The sequence below is a fragment of the Eleutherodactylus coqui genome, chromosome 1 (genome assembly GCF_035609145.1).
Source record: "Eleutherodactylus coqui strain aEleCoq1 chromosome 1, aEleCoq1.hap1, whole genome shotgun sequence".
NCBI classification, from domain to species: domain Eukaryota; kingdom Metazoa; phylum Chordata; class Amphibia; order Anura; family Eleutherodactylidae; genus Eleutherodactylus; species Eleutherodactylus coqui.
In genome coordinates, this window is record NC_089837.1 from 496,833,185 (window position 1) to 496,845,809 (window position 12,625).

Below are 12,625 nucleotides of genomic sequence, written 5' to 3' on the forward strand. Positions count from 1 at the left end.
TCTAGCTTTTTTTCCCATCTTTAGCACTCCCTGTACATGATATTTGACCATTGGTCTTCCAACATATGGGCATCAACACTTCCTCATTATACACCATGCTTATTTGACTTCCTCTTATGTCAGTTTTTTTTTGTTGTTGTTTACTCAAAATGGGTAAGATGGCACCTTGTGATCACTTGACAAAGGTTTGCAAAGTAGCCCTAGCCTAAATGTGAATCAGTCACATAAAATGGTTTCCCCATAAATAAAAGTCTAACAAGTGTTTCATGCCTCCGGACACCTCTGGGGGAAGATAATTTTTTATTTACATAAATGCATGTATTTTGGGCGGTCAATTACTTTGCACTGGAGTTTAATCAAAAATGCTGTACTGTCTTCTGCAGCTTCTACATACCACTGTATATAGAAAGTGCAGTCTAAGGCCTCGTTCAGATGAGCACTTTTGACGTATTATAGGTGCGCAAAAAGATCGCCTCTATAAGAAGTAATGGTTTCCTACAGAAGTGTTCACATGAAGGAATTTTAGACGCACAAAATACTCACACTTAAAGATAGGACCTGCGACTGCAACTCACATCTGAGGTCCATGGTGCGAGAAAAGCTAGGACCTGACCGACCTCTTTGGTGCGTGCCTTCTATAAACTCCTATGGGAGCTGGAAAACACACAGCAGGCACCTCGGATCACATGAACAAGCTACTTAAAAAAAAAATGGAATTTACCCGTTCACATGATCTTTGGTGCAGTCTAGTATATATAATGCATGAATACCGCGCTTGTCTGAACAAGGTCTCTCTCTCCCCCTCTCCGTATCCGTCCATTTATGACCACAACAAGGAAACTTGCATTACATAATAACATTTATTTAAAATGACCCTCCAGTTTCGGGATAAAACCCTCTCCCAGGACAGAAGGGGGTGGAGTGTATATTACTTTCAGTTGTTCTCCGCCATCCCTCCGATCAGCCAGTTCTGGACCACGTATTTAAGATGTCCAAGATGGCCGCAGCACTTTTCTATCTACCTTAATATATACTGTGCACTGCTTTCTATTGGCCAGTGCTGGTCACGTGAGCAGCTCTGACCAATCACTATTATAGTGCACTGGTAGTGTAAATCTGCCAATTTAACAAGGGTAATCTGAAAACTGTCAGCCAACTTGAACTGCAATAAAAGGGACCTAAAACCAGAGGATTGGAGGAGCGGCAGAGGGGAACAACTGCAGGTAACATGCTCCATGCCCCTCCGCTCCTGGTATAGAGTTTTGTCCCAAAACCAGAAAGGGTCACTTTAAGCAGGCACCAAAGTCCTGCCATATCCAGTCCTGGACATCGGTGCCCACGCTGCACAATTTGCCATCTCCATCAGGAAGGTGCAGGGCGATAATCACGGTGGCGGTGAGCGGCGTATTTCTTCACCGTGTGCTCAGAGTATCGCTGCAGTTCTTCAATGTGCGAATTCAAGATGTTTTCAAAGTCCAGCGCTCGTCTGTTCTCCTCCTGGAGAAATCGCTCTGCCGCCGATACAAAGGATTCTTCTGTGTCCGGCTGAAATACAAGATAGGGCGGTTACCGCGCAATTGTTTCTCTTATATACAGGGCCATGGAGTCGGGTAAACCAAACTGCCGACTCCTCAATTTTCCCAGATTCTTTCATATAGGACTCATGTTTAAGTGCTAAACTTCCTGTATTATAATGGTAACATCAGACTTCTCATCACCGGTATACTAGAATCATCAAGCCACTAAGACCGGACATAATCTACAATACACGATGCATAAATATATTTTTACAAGGTAGGGAATAGAGATGAGCGAGTAGTGCCTTAGCCGAGTACCTCCCCGCTCGTCTCTAAAGATTTGGGGGGCGGGGAGATCTCTCTCCCCCCTGCTCCCCCCCGCAACTCACCTGTCACCCGCGCCGGCCCCCGAATCTTTAGAGACGAGTGGGGAGATACTCGGCTAAGGCACTACTCGCTCGAGTAATGTGCCTTAGCGAGTATACTCGCTCATCTCTAGTAGGGAACAATAGTTTGCCATAGAAACGTAGTAAACAACATTTCTGCAGTCTGAAGTATTATCGCCTCCATCAGATCCACCTTCAGAAATGACCTCAAATCTCATCTAATTGTTTTACGTTTATTTGTTATAAGCCGGAGTCTGAACATTTCTACCGACTCCACCACAATGGGACTCCACAGCCTGCTTATAGAAACAGAACATAAACGGGTCTTCTATGAATATACATTAACAGTCTACAATTAGAAGGGGCTATCCAGGAAGCAGCCCCGTGATACATGGGGGTCAGAGAGGAAGCGCTGCTCTGACCCCCCTGTAGCGGCCGGCGCAGCCCTCATTGAAATTACTGGGAGCTGCTCTCGTAATTGCAGGCGGGGGTCCGAGGGATTTCACTGCAATTCCCATTTTGGTGGAGGCGGTAGAAATCTTCAGGCTCATAATAAATAAACTTAAAATAATTCGATGAGATTTGAGGTAATGTCTGGAGGCGGATCTGATGGAGGCGATAGTATTTCACAGACTGCGGAAATGTTGTTTACCACGTTTCTGTTGAAAACTATTTTTCCCCACTTTGTAAAATATACAATGCGTTTACGATTTCGTAAAGTTGACATTGTGGAAAAGTCAGGGGAACCAGTTTCATCGCTAGTGATGACGCGGGAAAAGGAGGGATTTGCAAAAAAACCCACAACACTGTTCTGCGCATGTTTGATGACTCGCCATGCCCCCATCTGTAGTACAGAAAAAGAATAAGAGTATCAGGTGTACGCGGATGCCGGCTGGGTACAGGGTCAGATTCCGCTGCGGGCTTCCGCATGCAAAATCCGACCTGGCCGTGTGCAGCCAGCCACAGTGTGCCCAAAAAAGTGCAATTCTGGCACTGTGCATTTTTCTGATGGTGTCACCAGGCAGGATAAATAATGTGTTATTTTAATAGATCGGACTTTTACAGATTCTGCAACACCAAATCTGTTGTTTTTGTGTGAATGTGTGACTTGAAATTGCGATTGTTTCATCACTTTGGTATTGCAGTATATTATATTTTGACAGGCATTCTAGGCTGTATATATACGCAGGTCACCATGACGTAGGAACAGACGCCCAAGTGATAAAGGGAGCCCCTGACTCTGGTGAGCCATTTAAATACCGCTGTCAGAATCAGTATATAGGAACAACCACAGGTAATATGCCCCCCTTCCCTGTTCTAGGACAGAATCTAGGACTAAGGGCTCTTTTTACACACTGGCAGAACTATAGCCCAGGAACTATATCACTGGGGTGCAGATGCCAGCGATATAGTTCCTGTGCTGTTACATCGCTCAGCGAATGGAGGTGGAGCAGCCGGGGATCATTCCTGCCCACCTGCCTCCATTAATAATAAACAGGCAGTTTATTATTTTCATAGGTTTATAGAAGAGCGTGCGCATGGGACTCTGAAAGGATTCGGATTTCCGTGCCATGCGCCGACTTCAGATGGGGACCCCGCTGGAATCAGGGAACGAGCATTAACCCCTTAGTGACGGCGCCATCGACTTTCTACGTCCTGCTGTTGCAGGACGTGTATGGAAGGGGGGTAGCGCTGCTATCTCCCTCCATACAGCGCGGGCGTCAGCTGTTTATTACAGCTGACACCTGCGGGCAATAGCTGCAATCGGCCGTTTGGCCGATCGTGGCTATTAACCCTTTAAAAGCAGTATGATGTAATGCTATAGCATGTTAAAGTCAAAGCATCGCATGTTAAAGTCCCCCAGGGGGACTTCAAAGTAAAGTTAACAAAAAAAACAAAAACAATAAAGTTTATTATAAAAAAAAAAAAAAGGTATAAAAGTTTACATCACCCCTCTTTTGCCATATCTATTATTAAAAAATCTAAATCATAAAATAAAAAATATGTATTTGGTATCGCCGCGTCCGTAAAAGTCCGATCTATCAAAGTCGCGCATTATTTTTCCTGCAGGGTGAAAAAATAAAGAATGCCAGAAATGCACTTTTTTAGTTACCCTGTCTCCCAGAAAAAACGCAATAAAAAGTGATCAAAAAGTCGCATGTATTCCAAATTGATACTATCGGAAACTACAGGACATCCCGCAAAAAATGAGCCCTTGCTCAACTAAGTCGACGAAAAAAATAAAATAAAATATAAAATAATTGAAAAAAATTAAATATCTTACAAAAAAAAATACAAGTACTACAGCAAAAAAATACTATATAAGTTTGGTATCGTAGTAATCGTACTGACCCATAGAATAAAAATATCTGGTCGTTTTTGTTGCAGTTTGTGCGCTGTAGAAACAGGACGCACCGAAAGATGGTGGAATGTCGGTTTTTTTCCCATTTCTCTCCGCTTAGAATTTTTTAAAAGTTTTTCAGTAAATTATATGGTACAATAAATAGCACCATTGAAAACTACAACTCAGCCCGCAAAAAACAAGCCCTCATACAGCGACTTCGATGGATAAATAAAGGAACTACGATTTTTTTAAAGGGAGTAGGAAAAAACAAAAATGGAAAAAAGCAAAAAAGCTCCGTCACTAAGGGGTTAAAAACACCACACCACTCGACTCCGTTACGTCCCCTAACTGCACCATAACTTAGATTCATGGTTCTGTGGGGACATGGCAGGTTCCCTTTAACACTCCCTAACAGACATCCCCCATCAGTTCAAGTCACCACGTAACTTTATGGTCTCCAACTTGCAAGCCCTGTAGCAGTTCCAAAACTACAAATCCCAGCATGCTCTGACAGCCACTTACCACTAGAGTAGCGTCTCCTGACTGATCACCAACTAAGAAGGAGAAGTCTGTGAAATCCATCTCATGAAACAGATGGTCATTCTGAGTCGGACTCCTCAACTTTGGCAAGATGTCCTCCAGACATTCCTGGTCCACTAGCATGCTGTCGCACGGATGGTAGCAGATCAGATTGTTGTTGGTGTCATTGTCTGCCATCATCAGGCTCTGCTCCTCTTCCTCGTGTGATCTGAAATAAAAGAGTATAAAAGCCGGATGAAATTAATGTCTTATTGACAGCCCATAAACATCCGACTACCATAATAAGGAGTGGTATCTGGTCCTGCTGGGAAGGTGGCTACGCCATCACCGGCTGTTGGGCTGGAACTCCGGGGCAACTCTTGATCAGGCTATGGCCTCATTCACATGGGGGTATTTACGCTGCATATTACGCATGTAATACGCAGAGCTGAAACCCCATTGATTTGCACTGGGGTACTCAGACCTGCATATTGATGCACGTGAATACAAACCGCAGCATGTTCTATTTTGGTCCGTATTACGAACCTAAATGGTCCATTAAAGTCGATAGGTTTGCATGAACACGCATGGTACCTGCATATTCACTGCGGATTTACATAAATCAATAGTCTTCTTGAATTTTTATTTTTGCATGAGGGAAAAACATAATGAAAACAAGCGCACATCTTTGGTCCATGAAAATGCTATGTATTTCATGTACCAAAATGGAATACGCCCGTGTGAATGAGCCCTAAAGCGCTCACATGACCTCCAAAAATTGCAGGCGATTTGCAACAACTATAATATTTTTCCCTATAGGTGAACACTAAAGGTTGTGGTAACCTGCAATTTTACGGTGGCCAAGTGTTGGTCTAGCCTTCACACATATGGGAAACGGGGAAACCACCCATGCCAAGCAGAAAGAAATGGCTTCATAGGCCTAAGGAGCATCCTGCTGGCCAAACATTCATGAGATTATCTATGGTTTTACGTCTACAGTCAAGACTCTGGGACTCTACGGCCAAGATATAGGTCTATACGCACATCTTCCCTCATCCAGGTCACCACCGCTCTGATCCTGGAAGAAGCTGGTAGCAGTCGTGCACAATGACTAGCACCTGACTGCTACCCGCTTCATCCAGGATCAATGACCAGCACCTGACTGCTACCCGCTTCATCCAGGATCAATGACCAGCACCTGACTGCTACCCGCTTCATCCAGGATCAATGACCAGCACCTGACTGCTACCCGCTTCATCCAGGATCAATGACCAGCACCTGACTGCTACCCGCTTCATCCAGGATAAACGACCAGCACCTGACTGCTACCCGCTTTATCCAGGATCAATGACCAGCACCTGACTGCTACCCGCTTCATCCAGGATCAATGACCAGCACCTGACTGCTACCCGCTTCATCCAGGATAAACGACCAGCACCTGACGGCTACCCGCTTCATCCAGGATAAACGACCAGCACCTGACTGCTACCCGCTTCATCCAGGATAAACGACCAGCACCTGACTGCTACCCGCTTCATCCAGGATAAACGACCAGCACCTGACTGCTACCCGCTTCATCCAGGATCAACGACCAGCACCTGACTGCTACCCGCTTCATCCAGGATCAACGACCAGCACCTGACTGCTACCCGCTTCATCCAGGATCAATGACCAGCACCTGACTGCTACCCGCTTCATCCAGGATCAATAACCAGTACCTGACTGCTACCCACTTCATCCAGGATCAATGACCAGCACCTGACTGCTACCCGCTTCATCCAGGATCAATGACCAGCACCTGACTGCTACCCGCTTCATCCAGGATCAATGACCAGCACCTGACTGCTACCCGCTTCATCCAGGATCAATGACCAGCACCTGACCGCTACCCGCTTCATCCAGGATCAATGACCAGCACCTGACTGCTACCCGCTTCATCCAGGATCAATGACCAGCACCTGACTGCTACCCGCTGCATCCAGGATAAACGACCAGCACCTGACTGCTACCCGCTTCATCCAGGATAAACGACCAGCACCTGACTGCTACCCGCTTCATCCAGGATCAATGACCAGCACCTGACTGCTACCCGCTTCATCCAGGATCAATGACCAGCACCTGACTGCTACCCGCTTCATCCAGGATAAACGACCAGCACCTGACTGCTACCCGCTTCATCCAGGATAAACGACCAGCACCTGACTGCTTCCCGCTTCATCCAGGTTCAGAGCAGTGGTGACCGGGGTGCATTCCCCTCCAGTACCTGTAGGTGAGCTAGTGTTACCTTCGTTAGTTATTTCTTTCTATTGGAAACTCCCAGCCTCTTTCTCCTCAGATGGTCATGTGATCTCAATTCTGACCGGCTCAGATCTACTTGTGGTTATGGATTTTCTAGTCCGAATGATACTATTACATAGATCTTATCCCAGAAACTGTCCAGAGGGGTGGGCACTGGCACTCCTATCAGTTACTGCTGATGATCACACATACTTATGGGCTGTAGCTTATGCAGGTGAATAAAGAAGTTAATGGGTAGAATAGTACAGCCTTAGCTAATGCTCTGGGGAAACATCATTTGATAGATGTGAAACTGAAAGTAAAAAAATCTCAGCCTCAAGATGGTGGCTGATAAGCATCAGACAGGGGGGTGAACTGAATGAAATATACGGAAGAGACCTCCACAGTGTGACAGGCAGCCCCTTCCAAACAGGTGAAGGGAGCGGGCATGGAAAACTGTGTTTTCTTTAAAGTGGCCCTTTAAAAGAAAATAAATAGGCTTACCCTCTCTTCCTTTAAACAGTCCAGGGCTTGCAAAAAATGATATAATCAGCCAAGCAAGCCATACACTTAGAAAACGGCCAACAGAAATGGCTGAAATTGTGCCATGACAAATCAGATTTGCCATTGTGAACAGTCTTTTGCGTGAATTTTGTGGCCAATGGTCAACGAAACGGCCAAAATTAGCAATTTTATCTCAAGTGTACGGCCACCTTAAGGCCCAATGTCCACATGCGGATTTGATTTATTAAATCCATGCAGGAGGAGATCCCCAGCTCTAGCGCCCATAGGAAACAATGGGGTGTTCGCAACTGAATTAACCCTGGGGGATTTGATTTTTAGGTGCTCTGCGGATGCCCCGCGCGGATTTAAAATTGCAGCATGCTCCATTTTATCGCGGATGTGCCTCCATTCATCTCTATGGGAGGTGAAAACACACAATCCGCGATCACCCGCAAGCCATTATAAAAAAGTCATTTTTAAGATGATCCGCAGTGCATCCGCTGCAGATATCCGCATTGAAAATCTGCGCGTGCCGTGGGCATTGGGCCTTAGGTTTTCCCATCCAAATCATCAGGACTGCAAGGTCAGTATCTCATGAGGCCAGCAGAACCCAAACAGGGACATGGCACCCTCTAGACTACTGCAGACCGTTCCTCTAGGGCAGTGGTCTCCAACCTCTGGCCCTCCAGCTCTAGTCAAAGTAGTTACACAACTGCTGGAGAGCCACAAGACCAATGTTGGAAAGGGTCAAGGACCCTCACTGCCCACCATCTCCTACAATATCTCAGTGACCTATGAGACTTCAGAACGGCACCATTTCCTCTGCACAAAACTAGACTTATGACCTGTACACAGAATAAAGCGGCAGGAACAAACCAAGTTCCATTAGAGATGGTAAAAGCCAATTCACACCGGGATCCTGCTGAGATCTGAATTATTCACATCTTAAGTGCTCGGAATACGTAATGTGGTAATAGTAGAGGTTCTATCGGCTCGGGATGTCTTGAGACGTCTCATCTTCCTATAAGGCAGTCGGACCCCATCTCAGTGCATGTTAATCAGCAGTATGAGGATACACATCTCTGCCGCTCACTTCCCTTCCCTGTACTTGTACTTTTTAATGACATGAAATATTGAGGAGCGGCGGCGCTGCCGTTGTATGCTGGCCTTTTTTTTTTTTTGCGCATGGTTGATGATAAATTAATTTTATCTCACCGGTCAGCATGATTACAGCAATACCAAATTGATATACAACTTTTGCGTAATAAATACTTTATTTTTTCTTACATCTTTATGGCTCTCAGAATGTGGCAGCAAAAAAATACATTTTTTTCATAGCGCTTCATGAAGCCTTTTTTTTTGCATAGGGCAGCGATTTTGCACTACGCATGACGATGTATCTCACAGGAGCTGTCATGTGCAGTGTTGCTTGTTTGTTTTGTTTTCCGTTCTGTCACTTAGTGGCATTGCGTATGCACAGCGTTTATTACATGCCCAAAGAGAACAATAGGGCTCTATGTTCTGTTTTACCGCGTATTATACAGCATAGTGTTGTTTTTTTTTCTTACAAAGCACATTTAACCCTTCATTTTACCTTTTTGTACTGAGGGACTTGACCAGGTGATTGTTTGATCATTCTACATAATACACTGCAATACTTTTTTATTTTGCAGTTTATTATGCCAGTAAATGGAGAGATAAGAGGCATCCTATTATGACCTGCCTCCAGCAGGCAACTAGTAGGCTAAAGCCCCGAAAATCAGGGCATGACTACTGCATGTGTAGTTAGTTTTGACCTGCTGTGGGAAAACTCATCATGCTCCTTCCGGGACATCAGCTTCTTCACCGGCTTGTTGATGCTGTTGGGGAAATAATCTGTATGCAACTTTTGTTTCTGGCTTAAAGGCCATGTCAGGGACTATGGGGATATTTTTATATTGATGACCTATCCTCATTATAGGTAATCTATAGCTGATCGTCAGGAATCCACTGCTTGGGATCCATGCCAATCAGCCGATTCCTGGCACCGCTGTCAATGTGGTCGGTGCTGGAAGCAGAGTGTGCTGTCAGTATTGCAGTGGCCCAGACTGGTACTGCAAACACAGCTCCCAGGTTCCTGCGCTTTCCATAACAGTGCTGCTGGGAATCAGCTAATCGGTGTGAATACCATGCGCTGGATATCCCCGACAATCAACTCTAGATAACCTATCCTGAGGACAGGTCATCAATAGAAAAATCCTTCAAAATCCCAAGCAACCCCTTTAACCCCTTGAGTGGCACGCCCGGAAAAGTTCCGTGACGAGCTCCACTGCTCATAGCAACATAGCCCGGAAGATTTCCGGGCTATGTATCACTATGGGAGCTGCAGAGCGCAATGCCACAAGCTGTGACAGTGTGCTCTGCCTGCACAGTCCCACAGAGAACAAAGCAAGGGCTTTGAAAAACCAGCAGAAGATATTGCCGATATGTCGGCAATGTCCTGCTTTGTTTACAGGTTGCCATAGAGACCATCGGCTTGTCAGAAGCAAGCCGATGGTCTCTGTGGCAGGGAGAGCTGGTTGTTAGCTGTCAGAGGACAGCTAGGTACTAGCTCTTACAGCAGAGATCAGAGAAAACCTCCGATCTCTGCTGTGTTAACCCTTTACATGCTGCAGTCTATGTGACTGCAGCATGTAAAGGGCTGTCACTGCAGCATGTAAAGGGCTGTCACCATCGGACCCCTGGAATGTGATCAGGGGTCCTGATGGGTCCCTGTGGAAGTCCCCTAAAGGGACAAAAAAAAAAAAAAAAATTTTTAAAAATTAAAAAAAAAAAAAGTTAAAAAATTATTAAAAAAATAAAAAAAACACTTGTCTCCCTTTACTTTGTAAAAAATCAAAAATACAATCACACATGTGGTATCCGTGTGCGTCGTAATGACCCAGAGAAGGAAGTTAATACATTATTTAACCCCTTAATGACATGGCCCCTTTTTTCTTTTTTCCCCATTTCTTTTTTTCCTCCCCCCTGTTTAAAAAATCACAACTTGTCCCGCAAAAAACAAGCCCTTATATGGCCATGTCAATGGAAAAATGAAAAAGGTATGGCTCTTGAGACGCAACTGCAAAACTAGTTGAAATTCAATGATTAGACCATTTTAAAAAACCTGCCCTGGTGGGCACGACAGGGTGGTAGGAAACCTGCCACTCAAGGGGTTAAAGGGAGAATTCTTCAGGCAGCTGGCAATGTCTGGACACGCCCACTAGACTGTTTGCATACGGGGCGGGATTTAAAAAAATGTTATTTCATAAAAGGTATGTGGAACTAATGAGGAATAATAGCTACGTGTTTGGAAGGGTTTCTTCATGACGGACAGTATCCTATGAATGGTTTAGCAGGTTCCCTTTAACAGCTGGCTACTTTTGTTCCACCACTTTTTGTTCTTTACCGGCATTCGAAAACATCCTTATTTCTCAAAAAGAATCTACTATTCTGTCATCGTAAAGCCAGGCTGCAGTTCCCAAAGGAAAAACTGCAGTTAAGATTTCACAAAATTACCAGAGGAGAACACTAATCGCGCTCTCCTACAAGTCTGTTTAACATTCATTAGACTATGGCAGCAGCAGAGAACTGGGATATTTCTTCTGAGTAATCTGGTTAGTTTTTGTAGCTTTTAGCTTGCGGAATCAAATAGATCATAAATGTTTTACATCAACGTTTACCATGTAATTACCTGCAGTTTGAGTGCTTGCTGGCTGTTGCAAGCAAAAAGACGATCAATGGTTCTTTTTAGAGAATGGGGGGCTATATAGTCCCATCCGAAAAACCTATTTCCATCTGCCCTATCAGGCTCCCAGCAGCTCTCACTTAGGTGTACTAAGTGTTCCATGAATGCTCATTCATCTGAATAGTCATCCTATAATAATACATTTCTGCTGCTGCAACAGCGGTTGCTCCCATATTAAATGGTGTCGGGCTCTTGCTCCCAGAGGTTGCCTTGGAGGTCCTTGTCATGAAGCGCTCTTCACCATCGGGCAGGTGAGAACCCCAGTCTGCTCCCCTTGACCTCTCAACATACCAATGAGTCTTGTTTGCATTTTATGAAAAAAAGGGAGATTCACCAGTGATCGTATTGTTAGCAAGAGAACAGTTCTAGGGTCCTACAGTACAATGTTAAGAGTGGTTGTACTGGGACAGGATAGAATGGCAAGAAGCCAAGTAACAGCTGTTACGTTCCCTTATGCATTGTCCAGAAATTGGGCTCACGTGAACATGGAGGCACTGACGTCACGGCCCTTCAACGCTCCACAAAGTAAAATTTAAAACATGGTGGATATCAGAATGTTAAACTCTACTGAACCCCAATTTTAGTAGAAGAGCAGATGTGTACGGCAGATCTCCAGTGTGAGGGCATCACCAAAGATCTCCTCATCTGTCATCTTCCTGTCAGACCTATGTTAGTTTGACATTGGTTCTAGCACCAAAACATCTGAAGATCCTCTACCATAAATGGTACCAGTGAGAGCAGAAGCACCAAACATCAAGGAAGGATGGACTGAAAAATAAGAGAGAAGGCTGTCTTTTTAACAACCTAAAAGGAAGTTCTGGGTGACGGGTGTTGATGGCCCGAGGATATTTTAGCCTACGTAGATTTCTTAGTATTTCATTTCAAAGCCTCGCACAGTAAATATTAAATGTACCTGCATTGTTTTCCTTGGCTCTGTTTCCCAATAATCTCCTTGTGCAAGGAAACCGGTTTAATCATCTCTGGCTGCAGACCCTTCAGTTCATACCCATCGGAACAGAGCTTCAGAGGTCTATTCATCTCTGGTTCCCGAGTCAGGTCATGGAAGTGATAGGACTCTTCTGCCGATTTCAAGAACTACATCACAAAAAAGGTTAAAGGGAATGAAATATAAGTGACATATGAAAATATACATGCGGGCAATACAAGGAGATGGCACATGATTAATCTTCTCCAGGACGTTATAAAAGGACCAGAGGGAATTGGTTAGGGAAAGCCAATTCAAAGCAGCCATATAGGAAAGGGTTCTTTAATTTGGCAATTATGTATAATCCATCTGAGAGAGTTTTAACTT

The 12,625-nt window shown here is 44.7% G+C and overlaps 1 protein-coding gene across 3 annotated transcripts in view; it reads right to left on the reverse strand.

Annotated features, from left to right (window-relative positions):
- Positions 1-278: 278 nt before the first annotated feature.
- Positions 279-12,625, reverse strand: part of DEUP1 (deuterosome assembly protein 1) — a 71,560-nt gene continuing 59,213 nt past the window's right edge. For all 3 annotated transcript variants that reach the window (XM_066586960.1, XM_066586951.1, XM_066586944.1), the window contains 3 exons: positions 12,227-12,408; positions 4,770-4,995; positions 279-1,545 (listed from right to left, as the gene is read on the reverse strand). In XM_066586960.1, coding sequence (XP_066443057.1) covers positions 1,363-1,545; positions 4,770-4,995; positions 12,227-12,408 — 591 coding nt within the window. In that variant the 3' untranslated portion in view covers positions 279-1,362. The remainder of the gene's footprint in view (positions 1,546-4,769; positions 4,996-12,226; positions 12,409-12,625) is intronic.